Source organism: Etheostoma spectabile, chromosome 11, assembly GCF_008692095.1.
Source record: "Etheostoma spectabile isolate EspeVRDwgs_2016 chromosome 11, UIUC_Espe_1.0, whole genome shotgun sequence".
Taxonomy (NCBI): Eukaryota; Metazoa; Chordata; class Actinopteri; order Perciformes; family Percidae; genus Etheostoma; species Etheostoma spectabile.
In genome coordinates, this window is record NC_045743.1 from 4,841,344 (window position 1) to 4,862,102 (window position 20,759).

Below are 20,759 nucleotides of genomic sequence, written 5' to 3' on the forward strand. Positions count from 1 at the left end.
CAGTCCTATTGTGATTGATTTTGTTACTGCTGCAGGGCAGTCTGATCACGCACCTCTCTTCATAAACCACAATGTCTCCCATGCCTTAGCCGTACCTGCGGTGGAGATTGGCACACACACAAACAAATCACAGGCGCACATACAGAAAACCCACACACACACAAACACAAAGAAAGAAAAAGAGCTACAGCTACAGTCCCCACATCAACAGTGGCCTAGAAAAAAAACAATACACACAAAAGAGTCACCCCATGAAAATAACCCTCCATCTAAGCATCACTGCACTTATCTACTCATAAACATAGGGATAAATCAATTCAGTGAGAAACACATATTTTTTTTTCTCATTTGAAATTACAGCTGCGGGACCAAAGCTAGCATGATAGCATAGGTCAAATTCACTAACCTCTTCTCTCCATGGCAACAGTCTACCTCTTAGGAAAAAAAAAGGCTCAGTGTGGTTTGTTGAAGTCATTGTGAGACATGTTTCCATGACCTGCAAATGTGTGTGTCATGAGTGTGTTGGTGTGTCTTTGCATGTGTTTCACAAGGACACAATCATGTATGAATTACATGTGTATACGTTAAAATGGAGGTATATCTGCCAATCTGTGTTTGTGTGAGAGTGTGTGCGTGTGCGTGTGTGTTTCGTGTGGGGTGTGTGTGTGTGTGTGTGTGTATGACAACCCTGTTATCACAGCGTCTGTATTAGCATTGCAGCGTCTCACCGCTTTGTTTTACTCTGACCTGTATAATCAGTGTCACATTAGCAACACAACAAATCAAACGCTATGAGTTTCTCCCCTGCAACCACACACACACACACACACACACACACACACACACGCACACACACGTCCTCCTTCATGCTCCCAGCTGGCCGCCATACTGTGTCAAACAGATGCTAATTAATATGATAACTAATAGGCTACCTATTACACAACATACAAAGCTCCAAAACCACTAATGTGATTTCCAGTGATGGGAATAAGGCCGTTATAAATAACGGTGTTACTTTTTTCAGTAATGACTAATCTAAATGATTATTCTTACCACCTTAATAATGCCGTCACAGTTACTGCCGAAAAATGCAGCATGTTACTCTAACTGAAGCTGGGTTTTTTTTTCATCAAACCTACTAGATCTCTGAGCCGAGAGGCAAAGACTTTTTTTCTTCCTTGGTTAGTGGGCCGTGCACAAGACAAGCGCATAAATGCTGACAACTGGCGGAGGTTGAGTAAAAGTTCATGGTGAGCCAATCAGAGATAGAGTTGGGTGCGCGTTCGAAAGCAGGAATAGTTGGACACACAATGAACAACACAAGCGAGTCAGTCAACGAGAGACAGGCACGACGGTCTAAAATCAAGGGGGGGGTAACTTTTCCTGCAGTAAAAACATCAGGGCCCTTAAGTTATTTTCACTGTAAAGAGTGTATATATTTTGTATGTTTGTATTAAGTGTCCATTTCATTTTAATATTCAGATTTACCATTAATGATTGAACATGTATTTTAAGTTCCATTAAAGAGTGGGGGAGGTTGGGTCACATTTGAGCATTTAACAATGTAATTGAAAGTAACGCATTAGTTACTTTCCGAAGTAACTAGTTACCTTTATAATTTGTAACTGAGTATCTAATTTAGTTACTTTCTGGAAGAAGTAACTAGTAACTGTAACTAATTACTTTTTAAAAGTAACTTGCCTAACACTGGTGATTTCTTCTCATTCAAAAGCAGAGAGATAAAATGCAGAGAGAAAAACTCTTCTTCCTGTTCCTATCACAGATAAAATCTGAACAGGTGGTAATATTTAAGTGTACTTGAAGATTTATCAAGAACAAGCTTAGTTAAATATTAAATTATTATCTATCTATCTATCTATCTATCTATCTATCTATCTATCCATCTATCTATCTATGTTAAATATAATTGATTAAATGCAGTCAAAATCCAAATATTTATTTAGGTTTCTTCTTCAACTGCTATACTTGTGCTATTTAACAAATAAAAACAACGTACTAGAACTGAAATGATTAGTCGATCAACAGAAAAATAACCTGCGATTTAACATTTAAATATTGTATTAACTGTTTAAGCTTTTAAGTTGTGAGGATTCTCTGCTTTTCTTTGTCCTATGTGATAGTAAAGTGACTATGTTTAGGTGTTGGAGTGCAATGTATAATATCACTTTGTTCTTTGAGAAAGTGTAAAAGACATTTTTGCCTATTGTCTGTCATTTAGCCTAATACACTAAAGGATTAATCAAGAAAATAATCTAGCAAGTTAAATAAAAATAGGTAGATGAAGCCCTATGGTTTACTAATAATCAAAATCTGTAAGCAAGTGGCATTTTGTTAATTACACAAAAAGACGATACATTTCATTTCTTATGAAACGGCTTGAAAGGCGACTGTTGCTTTGTCACTTTGCCCAGTTAAATCTAAAGCCAAGGTCTTAAAATGTAATTAGATTTGGGATACTGCACTTCGCAGACATCATCTTTTGTTTTTTGAAACAACAACCCCTACTTCATGTCTTTTCTCACTATTTTAAACAGGGAGGCTTCAATTAAACAAAATTATTAAACGTAGTTTTGGATGGGTGAAAGAGATAGTTTGAGGCACTTGTTGAAGATGTCTTTTTAAGAGATGTCAAAAACTCAGAAACATGAAAAGCTGCTTTTTTCCAGCAAGGATGAAAAGTACAGTAAAATCGGTCAAATATGACTACAGACTGGACAAATCAAATTAAAAAGCATCGCATCACATTTATAGATCAGCGGCAATGCAGACTTGTTCTCCTTTCCCGATGTACGAGGAGGAAAGTCAGCATCCGCTCAGCTCCTTCTACTGCAAAAGCTCCAGTGTTGAAAAAAAGGAGAAGAAAGAAGAAGGGAGGAAGGAAGAAATTGAGAAGAGGGGATAGAAACAGAGGAAGGAAGGGAGAGAAGACAGACAGAGACAGATGGGCAAAAAGAAGTGCGGAAAGACAGACGGGAAGAGGGAACTGAAAGGAGAAGGAGAGGAGATAGAAGGATAGATTGAGTGAGGAGAAGGAGGCGTACTGTAGGAGATCCAGCTGACATTAGTGGGTGAGTTTATGAGATGTGATGATTAGCCAAATCCTGCTAATCAATGACACATTCACATGGGTTCCTGCTCTGTTGCTAAACACTAATTGGTCTATTCTGCAGCAAATAGGGAGATGCTGTTTCCCACTTCACTGTGAGCAATCCGAGCTGACACAGGGGCACATGTGGAACACACACCAACACACCCACACAACACCACACACACACACACACAACCACACACACACACACACCACACACACACACAACACACACACACACACACCCAACGGCAAACGTTACTTGCATGCACATACTGTACATCTGTAGCAGATTCTGGTACATAAAAGGTCAAATTGAGACTGATTCAATTTGAGAGTGGATGAGGAGCAGAGGATCCTGCTCGACTCGCTCTAACAATAAGGAGAGAATGGGATCCAAGAGCGGGCCAGTTGAACCAGCAGAAGGGGGTGGGTGCGTGGGGCTGGAGACGGAGCCCTAAATTCAATTTCACTTTATTGAGTATTTAGATAATGTCTCCTAATGTAATGCCAGGCCATGAGTGTATCCACAGTATAGCTGCTGCCGTTTTTAATCACAATGCAGCAGCAGCGCCACCACTGTCTGAGGACAGGCACTGCATCACTGAGCTGAAGGCTGAAACCATACACCTGAAGACTGGAGACAGGACCAGTACCTGGAGCTATATGAAAAGTGTAAGTTTCTAAACATTACGTTTATGTTTTTCTTTTAAAATCATCTTCGGAACCTACAAATTATAAATGTAAATATTACAGTTTAATATACAGATAACATGTACATATTTTGCACCATTGTCAAATGTGAATCTAAGTTAACTGTATATTGTACATAGATGTGTACACATGCATGTACTGTACATATACATAAACTGTTACATTATCCATTCAAAACAAATTTAATTTGTAACAGTTTTACCTGTATAGCCATTATATGGAGTCTATTTGTGTTTTTATTTATACACAGCCTCTCAACTAGTTTTCACATAAGAATTATATGTATATTCTTTGTGCAGCTTGGCTGTCCTCATTTTGACATTGACAGCCAGTAGAAACTAGTCATTTTCATTCAAATCTTTATTTATGTAAATGTACATGGCCATTAAAACTGATTCTGACTAATTAATTATTGAGCAAAAATAAGCTTCATACAACTTAAATTTGTTGAGTTAATCACAGATTAGGCTGATTCCATTCTATGAAGCACTGACATAATTTAGCAGCAATTATTAGGCAGTATGCTATTTGAAATAATCCCAACCAGCCATTAAATATTATAACTTACATTTAGTTCCTAACAACATGCATCTTTTTATTATTGCATCAATTAGTCAGAAAAATGATTTTGACAGTCAATCTATCAATCAATCCTTTAGGTAATTTTCAAGCAAATAAATGATGTGTACCACTGTAAACTGAAAATATTTGGTGTTTGAACCAATAAGACAATAAATAATCAATTATATATGAATCAAAAGAGACATAAATAATAAAAATAATCCTTTGATACTGTCCCATTATTTACAGTATTTTCATAAATTACCAGTTATAGAGCTCTTCACCTTGGAGGATGGTATTGTCATATTATTTTTTTCATACAAACTCGCACTCCCTAATTCAGTACACACACACACACACACACACACACACACACACACAGTGCGGTCAATGCGGGGTGTATTCCTCTCTCAGTGAGTGCCGGTGGTTAACAGTGCTTTGCGTTGAAGAGGAGGACAAGAGGAGGGTTCACTCAAACACATGACTGTTGCTACCTAAATATTAGTGCAGAGACTCTCTCTCTCTCTCTCTCCCTCTCTTAGTGTGCCTCAGTATGTGATAGTGTTTGTGCGTGCGTGTGCGTGTGCGTGTGCTGTGGTGTGTGTGTGTGTGTGTGTGTGTGTGTGTGTGTGTGTGTGTGTGTGTGTTGTGTGTGTAATTATGTGCAGAAGAGAGGCTGTTTGGGGTAAATAGAGTTGCAATTATTCTTTTAACCTGTTAGATTGTCAGCACCACTAACACACAGGGCCAGGAGGCAACAGAAAACAGACAGAGACAGACAGATAAGTACCGCATTTAGAGACAAACAGTGGCACACATTTAACTCAACACTAAATACCTAAATTTCTCCATGACATGTATTAGAAATGTGATTTTGTTTTTCAGACAGAATGAATGGGTTTTAATGATACGTCTGCAAAAGAGACACTAACGTATGAAATTCAATATTTTGTTGTCGTTTTATTTCTTTAAAATGACAGTAATTGTAGCACCTGTGACCCTGAAGAGATTCGAGTGATAAACGATGAGCAAATTGATTTATCTGAGGATATATTTTGTTGTTACTTGTATTTGTATTTCAAAACCCCTCTGATGTACAAGGAATGTTTAAAGCAGGTGCTAATATTACCACTAGAAGTAATTAGACTGCTGTGTGTCAAGACATGATATCATTGAATTGATTTATTTTGCGTTACACTTGCTGTTGACGGCTGTTTGACTAAGCTCAGGTGTAATTCTCCATCAGCAGCAAATGGAGTAACCTATTCAACACCAATACTGCCACATTAGAGACAGGAAGTGCATTTAATCTTCCTTCAATACATTCTAAATGGTCTCATAGCAAAACTAATGACTATCTCTTGAATTATTACATCTTCCTGCAAAGTATTTAGGTGGGAGGGGAGTGTAATTCAGACCTTATTATAAATATATTCATGTTAAGTAAATCAGAAACATATTAACCAGATGTTTTGAAAATGCACAGACAACTAAAGAATCAAAACAAAAACACAGAAATATTCACCATCACCTGTTCAATTTAATAATCTCAAATACATTTTAAAGGAATACTGTATCACAGCATTTCCCCCTCTCACTCTGTCTTGCTAGCTATATTTGGTACATAGACACTATACACACCACAGGCTAATAATGTTATCGCCTCAGATCACCAACTCAGCAGATCTCAACCGCATGTCACCTACGATAACTCAGCGCATGCACACACACACACACACACACACACACACACACACACACACCACACACCCACACACACACACCACACACACACACACACACACACACCACACACCACACACACACACACCACACACACACACAGTTCGGTGCCCCTTGTCAATAGGACGTTAAGGGTTTTGGCACTAATGACCAGTGTAGAGATAAGAGAGGAGAGGTTAATGTGTTGCTGTGGGTGATCAAGATAAGACCAATCCTTTTAAGCCTGCTGACAATGAGACAGTGAGAAAGGGAGAGAGGATACAAAAAACAGAAGTAAAAGGTGGAAAAAATATACAGAAATAAGCAAAAGCCTTGTAGACAATATGGCGCTGTTTGTGTAAGATTCGCGACCATATGTAAACTACTATTTATCATATTTTATAATAAGGGGATTTATGCAGATTTAGTCCATCAGGGCTACACACATAAATATGCTCATAGCACTGCAGAGCATTAAACACTAAAACTAAATAACCACCACTAAACAACCAACCCAGCTTTTCCCTGAATGGGTTATTAGTGTAGCCCAAATGACAAACCAAATATACTACACTGTCTCGCATTCAAAAGGGGCTGCTTTGGGCAGGCCAGTATGTGGTGTGTAAATACAACATATACAGTAGGTGTGTGTATCTGGGGTTTGTTCAATGTATTGTTGGCATCAGGAGGCAGATAAATTTACTTTGATTGCTATTGAAGTACTTGACTGACTGACACACACACACACACACACACACACACACACACACACACACACACACACACACACACACACACACACAACACACACACACACACACACACACACACACCACACACACACCACCATTCCTCCCTGTGAGTGAAAGTAAAATAAAATGGCTCCCTCCTCCACCCATCTGTGTAGCCGGCTGGGTCGGCTGACATTTGGACACTTGTCAATCATCTCTTTCAATAGCAAAGCGGCAGGAAAAATGGAGTCGGGGGTCAGCAACTCAGTGTATCGCCATGGCAACAACTGCACTGAAGTTCATAGCCTGCTGGATTGTAGTTCTAAGTTTGTGTTTGTGTGTGTGTGTAAGAGAGAGAGAGAGAGAGAGAGAGAGAGAGAGAGAGAGAGAGGAGGAGAGAGAGAGAGAGAAAAAGAGAGAGAATGTCCATTTTTGTTTCTGGTTTGAGTGTGTGTACGTGCCTCTTTTTGTGTTCAATTGTTCCCCATCGGCCAGAGGTAAATACTACTCCCATTTTAGCTCTTCCACCACTCACCTTGCAACCTCACACGCAACTTTAGCCTTTTCTCCCCTCTTCCCTCTCTCCCTTTTTACCTCCTTTCTCTAACTAGCAGGTCAAGGAACAAGGCCCTGCAGGAAGGACAGCATCCAAAAAAAAGAGTACTTAACCTTTCGCCAACTTGGCCTCTCCCTTTCCTTCCTCTTTACCTCTCACTGTTTTCCTCCTCCTTGCCGGTGCATGTTTCATTGTGATCCTCCACGTGCACCTGCTCTACCCTTAATTATTTTCTCATCGTCAATAGTTGTGCTTTCATCTGTTTGCCAACGCTGCATTTGAACTTTATTGTTGAGTGGGTAAAAGCGTGCATAAGTTATCCCATACTGTGGTTCACATGTACAAGCAGCCCTGTGTTCAGCCAAAGCTCAAGAAAATAGGGTGATTGAGCACACAAACACAGCCACAACATACTACATGGAGTCTGCGCCACTGGTGGTCTCTTTATAGGATGAATACGGAGGATAATTTGTGTTCTCAGTCAGGGAAAATAGCTCAGATTGAGCCTCGGAGGACAATCCACTGACCCGTTTACCGAACACTTATCGCAGAGAGGTTCACCAGCACTATTCATCCTCCTGGGCTCCAGCAGCCATACACAAGCAGGCAACTAGTCCCTCCTATCTACCCAGACTATAATGACAGCCCAATCTGCAGTGACAACAGCCACACAGACATGAATTTAATACAATGCTCCAAATGGCATGAAAGCCTGTAGCTCTGGGAATAAATACCTCTCATAAAAATGTTGACATACACAACATTTACACACCAGCCTGTTGCAGATTTTAGTGATTTGATGATAGTTTGACTAGAGATCTGAAAGACACCAAACTTCTGTTGCTTTTGATTTGATTGTTTTTTGGCACAACAAAAAAAGAAGAAAAAAAAGGGCACAGGTTGCTAGATGTATGTTAATGTTGTCCTTCCTCTTACTTTAATTTGTAACTTTTATGAGTAAAATCTGCTGCTAATAGCTGTTTGATGTGGATTAACATGCTCCATTACCCCAATGTATCAACACTGCCAGAGTCATTACAAAACACACACACACACACACACACACACACACACACACACACACACACACACACACACACATCCAAATCTCCCCGACAACGAGTGCAACACACACACTTCTTCGTCCAACACTCTCCCTTTTCCCAGTCCATCAATGGACATGGCCTGACTGGAATGGCGTAATTCTGAGGGATAATTCATGGATAATTTTGGGATAATCTCCAGCAAACCATTCGGAGTGCTGCCACCCAGTTTGCCTGCAGCCTGATTACCAGGCTCCGAATGCCAGCCACTTGTAGTGACCAGCACCGCCAGCAACCACTTTGCTGCATGCAAATAAACAAAACAAACAAGGAATCTCCAGCAGGGAGACATCCAGCTCTGCTTAAATACTGCAGGTTACTGAAAAGACGCAAACACACATGTAGGACAGAGCCAAACAAGTCCAAAACATCAATGTAAAGACATTTTATCAAAAGCATGCATGTGGAGAGCGTACACACCCATGCCCTCCAACACAGACACAGGCACACACCTGAGGGGATTATCATTATGTGTGATTGCCATCTTGTGGTAGAAGTAACTATGTGATTTAGAATAAATGCTTAACCTTTACTGTTAAATGCAATTAAATAGTTGTACAGTCTTGGCCAAAACATAAAGGCAATTTCACTACTTTTCTTTCAAGGACATTAGACCAATCTGCCTACTGAGATTAAGCTAGTGAAAGTACCATTTTAAATGTACACATAAAACACTGCTAAAGCATTAAAAACAGAGCATTAGCACTGCTGCATGACACCTAAATGTTAAGTTTATAACTTCACATTGTTAAGCTCAATAATAATTCACATAAACACCATGTGTGCAAACACAGGCAAGTGAAGAATAAGAATATGAGCACACACGTTCAGCTTTATGCTAAATGTTGTCTTATGTAGGACATTGTGGAGGTGGTGCAATTCTGGTTGATATGTTGAGAAATACTGACATCTAGTGACTCAACCTAAAAACTTCCAGCACCAGGTGAACAAGGATCACATACTGTATGTTTGGACCTAAGCAAATACCACCACTTCTTCCCATTTGACATCTTCACCCATGTGACAACAACAAAAAGAAGGATAAAAGCAATTCTTTTTTTTATACACAATTACTTTTGTCTTAAAACTATTTCCAGATTTTTCATATCATAAATGTATTTTAAGTACTTTTGATCTTTCCATATCTATTACAACCTTGAAAAGAACTAATGGGTTGTGCATTCTCAAGGATACAAAGTGATAATTAACTCTCCTGTGACACCATGACTAATTACACACACACCACACACACCCCACACACACACACATGTAATTACAGGTTTACAAATGTAAACACACAACAGAGGTGTTAAAAATGGTTGCTATTATGATAAACGGCCTGCCATTTTCAGTTCTCTGCATACCTTTGCAGCCTCCTTCACTGCTATGAAGTTGACAGAATAACTTCTTGTTTCAATAGAAATAATTAATGGGGATGAGTGGACCACAGCTAAACTACATGGATTATTGTAACACTTCACTGCACTTGGATTTTGTGTTTTTATCCATCCTGGGTGTACATGCAAATATTGTCTGTCTGTGCAAAAGCATGCAAACTCCTCTGACTCAGACACACAAACTCAGTTCAAGTACAACCACATACAGTGTCATTGCAGTTTACTCACCATCAGTTATGACATCTATATCTTAGGCAGTAAATTCAAAACAGACGTGTTTACAATTTCAGTTTTGCATTCATGTCCTTAACATCTTCTCTCTGTACTGCCACAAAACTCTGTCCAGGATATACAATTAATTACCAATTTATTAATTACTACCAATTTTTTGTTATATATATATATATATATATAAACAAAAATTGGTAGTCAAAGTTGTAGCACAGAGGAAGTGCTTACCCAAAGCATCCAAAGGAATGGGTATCTCCAGTATAGTTTGTAATCACTCCCCGATGAAAAAAAGCTTGCAAAATGAACTGAAATAGCTGCTCAGAAAAGATACAGAAAGCAGGCTCCCTCTCAGTCAGTCCATCCCTCCACAGAGCACTTAGGTCCAGCACTTTTTATGGTCCTGCTGTCTGAGAATGTCGAACAGAGAAAGAGTGTGTAGACTCAGCTGAGGATCGTCTCACAGAAGCAGCTTTGACCTGTACGATTACAGATGATAACAGTGAGAGATAATCTAGATACACTGATGCATCAAAGTGGCATGAAAGCTCACCTGTTCTTCTCGGCCACCCCTTATGTCTCCAGGCAGTGAAAGCCCTCCTGTCAGTTTTATACCACCGCAGACACACTGGTCTTCTCGTTCATCTCCCCCCATCGCCTGTTAGACATTTACTGCTTTGCTCTGCTACATCTCTGCACTTGACCAATCCACTCTCAGCTCCACCGCTCTCAACTCCACACAGATTTGCACTGTGCAACCTATTCCATTGCACTCACTTGCCTTCTCCCCCCACAGCTGCCAAACCAGTCACCTGTAGGCTTAAAAGTACTCAAAGCCATTTCCCAATCTCCTGCCCTCCTTGCCTCATTCTTATCTCGTCTATCTCTCCTATTCCCGTCATTTTCACACCCAACTCCCATTCAGGTTTCACTCCTATCCACTTTTAGTCCTCTCACTTCATATAATAAGTCCTCTGCCTTTACACAACCATTATCAATTTTCTCTGACCCACTATTTGCTATTAGCCCCTAGTCTTCCTCCTCCCCTTTCTCTTATCCCTCCACTCTCCATCCCTGTCTGTGCCTATCCTCCTTATATATCCTCAGCCTTCGCTTTGCCTTCTCCCCATCTCCAGCAGCATGAATATATTATTATCTACACAATGGGGCCCTGCTTATTGTTTATGAATTACCAGCCTTGCAGCCAAACAAATCCTATTTTCATAAGAAACCTCCATTTCATTTCAGCTCCAATTAGATTGGGGGCTAAAGAATAGGAGTCCTCAGGCCTCAGCCCCTAAGGATGGCAGGTCCATTCAGCTTCATTCAATGGGGCCTTATTGCTTTCCCATACAAAAGAGCACGTGGACGGGCTTTCAGACTGAAACACCAACCAAAAATGACTGGGAGACAGTACTGTACAATAACAAATCTTTAAAGAAAAGACACTGAGTGCTTATCCTCCCATCCATCAATTCATCCCTTAGTCTTTGCTTTCTTCTTCTCCTCTGTTCGTATATTGTAAGACCTGGACATTAATGACAGACAGTTGAAAGAGAAAGGGAGTGAAAGAAAGAGAAGAAGAAAGAGACAGAGCAGCTCAGTTTTTCACAATACATGTCAAGTCTAAATGATCACTGGCTGCTGAATAGACAGATGGAAGGGAAAAGAAGTGAGTTGTGTGTGTATGTGTGTGTGTGTGTGGTGTGTGTGTGTGTGTGTGTGTGTGTGTGTGTGTGTACAGCTGATTGATTCTCTGCTTTGAAGAGAGAGAGAAAAGAGTGAACGAAAGAGAGAGGAAGACCTTGATGCTTTTTCTGAGCTCCACAATAGTCTGGGAGCCTGAGCTGTATTGTGGAGCACCCACAGTGACAAGCTGTCACTCCATCCTGGTAGGAAGAAAGAGGCAGAGAAAGCGAAGAGGGACTGAGGCAGGTCAGAACCCTGATAATACACGTCTGCCTCTACAACTCACATGTTTCTCACCAACCAGACACTTGACAGGAAGAAGGCCCTTAAAAGTAGTCCTATAAGTGGGAGTAGAAATAAAGGAAAGTTGGAGCGCAAGTCTTAAAGCAATGTATACTAATTTGCCTAGCTGAAAGGAAGGAAACATCAGCTAAGAGATCCAGGTAAACTTCCCAGTAGCACTGCAGTGGCTCTTTTCATGCTGGCAGTCGGCCAGCCAAACATTGTGAGAGTCAAGTCAACAAGGTCAGAGCACGATAGCACCGGCCTGGCTTTATCTGCCAAGATCTGCTTCACGGGATGATTGTGAATTGTGCTTTTGTTACAGTGAATATTCAACGTGAAATAAAAGGCAATTGTTTTCATTACTAATGAGTGGACAAGGTGAGAGTCACAGTGAAAAGGTTGACATCTGTGCTTATTCATCCAACAGCAGCAGAGTGGGATCATCGTCATCCACAAAGCTTGTCGTGATTATCAGGGTACACAAAAGATTTCAATAGGCTGGTCGTTTCAAAAAGGAGGAGGCATGCACACAAACAATGAATGTTTTTTGTTAGGTGAATGTCAATGGCAATCAATAGTATTGCCATGCAAAACTATTTTCTGCACTCTGTGACTGTTTCAACTTCAGTTTGGTCAGCCAACTCATGTGGAACAGATTTATAATGTTAACAAATGTTAACAAATATGTAAACAAATTATGTATTCACATAAGTCCCCCCGCCCCCTGCAATCATACACCATCTTCAGCACACCAGAGCTTAAGGAGTAATGATAAAATTAACAAACTAACTTACTCAGAGCAGAACAGGCAGATAGAGGCTTTATTTAGTTATCACCGCCTAGCAGCTCAGCAGCAAGTCAGTCGGGTTGGGAGGGTCACCCGTCCAAGCCCACATATGGACCAAAGTACAGAGTGTGGACTAGTAGCTAGAGAGGTCCCAGTTCACCGCCACTGCCAGCATGCCCTTGGGCAAGGCACAAAACCCCCAAATACTTGGGGTGCTCATCCATTGGCAGTCCCCTCACTATGACATCTCTCCATTTGTGCAAGTATAGGTGTGTATTTCAAGAGTGTGTATTTCAGGCCTGTATGTAATGTGTGTAAAAACTGTACCAACTGAGTGAAAATGGGAATTCCCCCAGGATAAATAAAGGCATGTCTGCTTCTTCTTTTTCTATACCGAAAATTACTAAATACAAAACTTCAGAGGCGCTCCAGTAGCGAAAACTTAACGAACCAGATGTTGAGAATTGCCAATCTCATTTCTCACTTCAAGTACAACCACATACAGTGCACAATAGTAACACATAGTACAAAAGTACAAAAAGCAAGCTATGAATCATGTCCAGATCAATCATGTTCCACACATTATTGACAGAAGATGAAGTCAGCTGCAATGACCAGTGCAGAGCAACACACAAAATAAACAATGACAGAACATTCAATTTATGTCATTCATTGCAGTACTATACGGGCTAATGGCTATTTATCAGGTTTTAGAGACCTGCCCAAACTTCTGAGGAAACTCAGGTCTCTTTTGAGGAAGCCAAGCCCCCCTACCTAGTTCCCCTGTAATTCGAACACATTGTCAATGTTTGTTGACACCTTATTCAGATGACACCCGAAGTGGCCAAAGAAAATCTATGAATTGCAGTAAGCAATGTGATAAGCAGCAGTTTGCCATCAGTACAGCAATGTAAACTGTAGAACAAAAGCTCACGTACAAAAACAAAATAATCAACTTAACAGAACCAAGACATCTTAAGATAAGCAGCACATATATGCATACCTGGCTTGGTAAAGTCTGTGTGAAGTAAAGGAAGCATCTCTGACACCCCAGTGGAGTTATTTGGGAATGGGTGATGAAGGTCTGAATCTGCCAATAGAGAGGAAAACTTTTTCTTCCAGCTAAGACTGAGCTAAAATGAAGGACAAACTGACAGCTCACTTGACAATGTTTAAGACACGGAATCAGCACAACTGTTAACAGGCAAGCTTATTGTGAAATGCAACATGAGCAGCAGAAGTAGTCAGAAAATTAAACGTAAAGTAGCAAAATGTATTGCTTCTACTTCTTTTGGGTTTTATGGCAGGTTGGCATCCTATGCTTTACATTACTGCCTTCTACTGGTGATTACTCCTTCGTTATCTATTATTTCATTTTACTTTTCTAATAGTCCAGTGTGTTTTAAAATTGCAAAGTTATGTTTCCTTCCATTTACAGAAACCCCACTTTTAAGGATTTCCAGCAGCAAGATGGCAGACGCAAACCATTTAAACAGACTTCTTCACGTGTGGGCGGAGTAGGATGTATAAGTTGTTCGGCTTGAAGTAGTTCAAGTCAAAAAAGAGAAAGAAAAGAAAAGAAAGGCTAATTCTTTTGTTTTAAATACCTTCAAATTTCGAAATAGAAACACTGCCTAAACAGTGCCTGATCTGACTCACTTGACCACTTTGCTGGTTTCCCTATGCTGTCACCGACTGTAAGAATTCTAAACCGACCGTCTGGGATGTCATAGCGAAGGGGTTTCTACAATCTTTTTTTGTTCCGTGGTTGGATATTATATTTGTTTTCACTTTGACATTAGTTTTTTTGTTTTAACAGTGTCCAAAAGGTCAGGAAAATATTTCCACAGTGATTTACTGTTAGTGTAACAATAAGATATGACTATCAGAAAGGTTGGGTCAACACTTGGAAGGTTAAGGGATGATATTTATCTCTCACTGACATTACTCATTATACACCTAGTAGGCTACTAGGCTACATGGCTTCTACACCTGTAGGTTGGGACCCCCAAATTACCCCAGGGGTAAATCTGAGAGGTCACAATATTATGATAATAAGATCAGAAAGAGGAAGAAAATAGTTCAAAAAATGTATTTTAGTTTACTTTTTAGGGTCTTTTCTTTAAAGTGTTTTTATTTGTAATACAGGATACTTTCACCTCTTCTGAGTTCTGAAAATCCTTCACATCAAACAATCTGAGAAGCAAAAATAACTCTTTGTTTGAACCGCTGAAAATTCATGTTCACAGTAAGGCAATAACTGGAGGTGAGTGGTCCCAAATACACATCCCTCCTGGCATCAGGTGAAGGCAGCGCACACAGAGACCAAGAAACACAGGCAGTACTCCTATGGTGTACTACTTGGATTCAATGTGAGTATTTCTGAGAAATAGGGCCACAAGATGAGGTAATATTATATCTGATATAAACGTAAGTCAATAGTCAGATTTAGCAGCAACTCAAAGTCGTTCTTCTAAAAACACATTTATTTCTCCCAAAGGGCAAAGGCTAATCTTTAGGCAGTATTTACATTATACAGAACAAGTTTGATATCTGTACAATTCCCTAGGACGCCTAGAAAAAAACTCACACCGCAGTGGTCAAACAATAAAAAGGACAAAAAAGGCAAAAAAAAGAAAAGTAAACAGACATAAAAGACGAGCTTCCTGCCACAAACTTCACTTTGGGACAAAAAACACCAGGCAAGAACAAAAAAATCACTTCATAAAAATAACATTATGAAATGCTTATGTATATAATGGTGCGATTCAAGTTCAGACATGTCAAAGGCCTTTGTGACCATTAACATCATTGACGTATACGATTTATGTACCTTGTGTCCGCTTGTCTTCCAGCCACGCTGAACACTGCCAAAGACACTGATGATGGATGTTGAGGTGATGGACACACCAAGGGTTAAGGGTGTAATCTCCTCACCAGCTTGCTTGGTGTTTCAAAGGAATGTTATCGTGGGATAGATGGTCAAGCCTGTTCAGCATCACATCGCAGTGTTTCCTGTCTTTTCACCAGAGGGGTAGTAACGACACTCCTCTTAGGGCAAACACACACACACCCCCATCTCATACAAGCACACAATTGCCTGCTTACAGATTCACTCTTGTCCTCTTAGTTACACAACCAACCTTAAACTATGTGTGTGATTGTGTGCATTTCACAGACAGCGCAAGCAAGTCCACACATATGCATGCTCTTTCTTTCTCTTTTGAATGCTTCAGATGGAGATGTTGCACAAGATCCTCAGAGGTTTGTCTCTTCCCACGTTGGGTCATTCATGCTCTTTAACACCCTCCTCACAATCTTTTCCAGATCCTTCCGTGCTCTCTGCTCCTCCTCCAGGGACCTCCTCATTTTCTTATTATCCTGTGAGGTAAAACGAGCTCATCATTCATGTCATTAGCCCATATAATGTGAAACATCTGTTTCAAACTTCTGATGTGCGAGATGGAGAACAGGAAACATATTTCACACCCATTTCACTAAATTCCACTTAGCTAACATTATGCATACTCTTTATCCAGCTAACTGTTTTTCTTTTTCAAATCTGAGTCAAATATTAGATAAATCACACCATCATGTTATTCATAAACAATTACCTGTTTTAGCTCTTGAACCTCATCCCTCAGGGCATACACCACATCCACCAGGCTCCTTTAAGATGATAAAAATGCACAGGTTAGCACATCAGTGATGCACACAATAATCCCCCCCTCAAGATGGACGAGAGGAACAATTAATTCAACCAAAATCTCTTTCTTTACCTATCCCTTTAGCTTAACTGGCTCCTGTCGACGCAAAGGAGCAGCGGCTCTACTCTGAGCTCCTCTCGGATGACTGAGCTTCTCACCCAATCTCTAAGGGAGACGCCAGCCATCCTCCTGAGGAAACCCATTTTGGCCGTTTGTACCCTGGATCTGGTTCTTTCGGTCACGACCCAGCCTTCCTGACCATAGGTGAGGGTAGGAACGAACACTGACCGGTAGATTGAGAGCTTTGCCTTCAGGCTCAGCTCTCTTTTCGTCACAATGGTGCGATAAACGGAATGTAATACCGCACCCGCTGCGGAGATTCTCCAACCAATCTACCGCTCCATTTTCCCCTCACTTGCAAACAAGGCCCCGAGGTATTTAAACTCCTTCACTTGGGGGTAAGGACCCATTCCCTACCTAAAGAAGGCACTCCTCACACCCTGGACAACTCCGTAGTAGAACAGAGTCCAACCCCTATCCAGGAGTATGATTCCAGAACAGAGACTGTGCGTTCAGGTAAGCTCCACCAGATCTAACTGGTAGCGCTCCACCTCCCGCACAAGCTCTTTCCCCCACAGAGAGGTGACATTCCACATCCCCAGAGCCAGCCTCTGCCACCCGGGTCTGGTCTGTTGAGGCCCCTGACCTTCACCGCCACCCATTTGGCAGCGCACCCACCCAGCGGTTCCTCCCACAGGTGGTGGGCCCATGGGACCCGGCCGCCAGGCGCTCGCTGACAAGCCCTCCATCTGGGCCTGGCTCTAGACGGGGGCCCCAGGCTTCCTCCGGGTAGCGTCCCGCCATCTCTACTTTGTTGGCTCATAGGGGTTTTGAACCATTCTTTGTCTGGCTCCTCACCTGAGACCACTTTGCCATGGGAGACCCTAGCAGGAGCACAAAGCTCCCGACAACACAGCCCTCAGGTTAATAGGGACACACACACCTCTCCACCACGATAAGGTGTTGGTTTCCGGAAAGGTAAATGAAAATTAAATAAATTACTGAGCCTTTTTTAAGATTTAAGTGTTCAGTAGGAACAAATGGGCTTGGGGTATTGCAGGTTTTGGCCTACATGGGTTTTACAATATGTTAATTCAGTGATTTAGGGCAAAGGTGAAATGTAAGAGATGTATCTATTATCCTACTTTTCTTCCGCTGTACTTTGTCCGTTGCGACTGGGATCCTCCACCTGGATTTTCTTCTCACCGGGGATGATCACATGCAGCCCTGTTTCCCGTCGCGGTCCTGTTTCAAAACAGAAGTGCACTCAAAAATCTGTGCTTTGCTTTGTCTCACCTTGAAATGAGATGAGACAGTGCAGAACTTCTTTATTGAAATGAGTGACAGAATCAAAGAGAACCAAGCACAGACCAAATTTGGCAGTAGTAGTGTGTTAGTCATACAAGACAAGAGATCAGAGGAAAGTAAAGGGAAATGAGAAGCTGTGGAAATACCTGGTAAAAAAAAATGAACACACACACGCTATTCCATTCATTCATGTAACAATTCATGAAAACGTCACCGTCTTCCCCAAAAGACAACAAACACCAAACACAATCAGATTCGCTGCTCGCACAAATCACCAGAGTGCCTGTGTCTACCAAATGACAGATTTATTCAAAACTCATATTACAGCGTTTTGGGACTTGAACACTTCAGCAGAGTACAACAAATACACTGAAAGGCGCTGTTTGCAGATAAGACATGGTCACATGTATGAACTGAATACAGCATTTTAGGGCACACAGAGGACAACGTTGGTCAAAGACAATTGGTCTCTTTTCACCCTGCCTGTCCCCAGTTTGTCTTCTTAAACCACAGAATACACCTGTCACAAAGTATAGCACATGATATAAGGACAGTGTCTTAGCTCAAATACTCATAGAAGGTAGAATGGATTTATATTTTCTTGCTCCATAACAACTAGTATTTACAGAAAGGGAGACTATGTGGTTATATTTCAAGTTCACTCTGAAAGTATTCTGGGGTTGAAGGGGTAGTTCACATAGAAATGTTCCTGTATAATCACAGCCTCTTGTTTCTTTTCTTTTTCCCGCAATGCTTTTACACTACAAATGAGCATTTATTTTACAGTAACACTGAATACCCAAGTCTACCTTTAGGACTATATCATACACACTCTAGATCAGTGGTTCTTAACCTTGTTGGAGGTACTGACCCCCACCAGTTTCATATGCGCTTTCACCGAACCCTTCTGATGATGGCCAAGCGGGGCGTGTCATCACTAATTATATGACTCGGGTGTGTGTGTGTCTTGACCTCCGCCGAACCCCTGAGACTGACTCACCAAACCCCTGGGGTTCGATCGAACCCAGGTTAAGAACCACTGCTCTAGATAGACGACAAAAAGTACAGAATTTAACAGATTCTATCTCCCACCCCACTGGCCCGTTACATGATTGTGCAAAATAATTCAAACACTTCATGTTGTAATTTTTAGTGTAAACTTTGATACAGAGCAATACGATTGTAAAAAAGAAAACAAATAATTATTCCAGGGATCATTTTGTAAACATTGACATACAGAATAAAACATAAATTAAAAAAAACAACTGTATACAAAATAATGAATACAATAAAGAAATCAGAAACAGTAAATAGTACTGTAACATGGACCGATAGATTCCATATGTCACCCACTTTGCTTGCTGTAAGAGGTGATAGACTACTGTAAGTGGATTCTAACCTGTACTTTTAATACCATCACTGGAAAAATACTTCTTCATAAAAATAGTCATTAATGCAAGAGATAGCATGGGAAACCTCGCAAGCCAAACAACACAAAGGCATGTCTGGCTTATGAGGCCGTAGCATATGTGCTAGTCGTGTGGATGTTTGTTTTTGACGTTACGCCAACTTGGTCAAAATGGTCAGTCTGGTAACAGCTACAATTTAAAGAAAAGAGTTCAACCAGGGCATGAAATTAACACCCGCCAAATGCGGATGAATTTTGCAATTGGCGGGTAACGCTGTCAATCTACCTGCCACTTTTCTGGTAGCCAATGAGAATTGAGTGATTCAGACGCTTAACTATCAGTAAGCGGGAGTGAGAACGGGTCAAATTAATTTCCTTGTTTCTGATACGAAGAAGAGACGTGTGTGACTTGAAAATCTCACCAGCAAAATGTACAGCGAAATGCGTCCTGCCAACCTGTAAACATTTTAGCATCAATGTACGCTGTAAAGTTTATTCCCTATAAAGTCGCTGAAAGTTGCTGCAGTTTCAGTCCTGTCGGCTCGCTGCAGCGGGCGGGGCTGTTGCTCCGTTCCCCCCGCGACTGACGCGCACACACACACACAATCCCAATAACACACGGTGGATGCAGGAAAAACCGCAGATGAGATGTACAGGACGACCTAAATTGAGGACAGCAACATTGTTGAAGGTGCAATGATAAGTTAAAGTCTTTATCGACTGTATCATTGTGTCCCAGCCCGGCCTCCCCCTACTACAGCAGTGGCGCATGTCAATGAGTAGGCTCACAGAGACACAGCCATTCCCGTTTTCACCTTTATGAGGCAAAAAGAGTGGCTGGTAAAACATGACAGTGGCCACTGTGGCAGGTGGTCAAAAAAGTTAACTTCATGCCCTGAGTTCAACATTTAGGGAAATAGGCTTATTTGCTTATTTGTCGAGGGTTTGATAAGAAGATAGATACCTAACTAAACTAATCTGCTCCTGGCTCCAGCTTCATTTTGAACAGACAGATCTCTGCATGGTGTCGACCTTCTAACCTAACTCTCCATAAAAAAGTGAATAGGCGCGTTTCTCAAAATGTTGAATTATTTCTTTAGCTAGCAGAACACATTAAACAAAGGCATTTGATTTTTATTACAGCTGTGTATGGCTGTTGACAGATTATTGGTGTCTGGTATACGTTGCCTGGTTAAAATTAAGCTTTTTATTTTGTTAACGCACTAACTTGAGGTTTAAAACTAAACAAAAATGTAACCCTGTAGAACCACTGACAGACAGCAACATTACTGGACGGAAGATCAGGCTTTAAAGGATGATGCTTTAAAGTGTACACGATACAATGAATCATTGAAATGAATGACTTAAAGGGCCAGTTCGCCAAAAATAGAAAA

At 40.9% G+C, this 20,759-nt stretch overlaps 1 protein-coding gene across 3 annotated transcripts in view; it reads right to left on the minus strand.

The window, feature by feature from the left end:
- Positions 1-14,995: 14,995 nt before the first annotated feature.
- arhgef7a (Rho guanine nucleotide exchange factor (GEF) 7a) overlaps positions 14,996-20,759 on the minus strand; it is a 32,233-nt gene continuing 26,469 nt past the window's right edge. For 2 of the 3 annotated variants that reach the window (XM_032529161.1, XM_032529162.1), the window contains 3 exons: positions 17,795-17,894; positions 16,497-16,551; positions 14,996-16,263 (listed from right to left, as the gene is read on the minus strand). In XM_032529161.1, the coding sequence (XP_032385052.1) occupies positions 16,141-16,263; positions 16,497-16,551; positions 17,795-17,894 (278 nt within the window). In that variant the 3' untranslated portion in view covers positions 14,996-16,140. Of the gene's footprint in view, positions 16,264-16,496; positions 16,552-17,794; positions 17,895-18,295; positions 18,303-20,759 lie in introns of all 3 variants that reach the window. The other variant, XM_032529163.1, reaches the window with a different exon arrangement.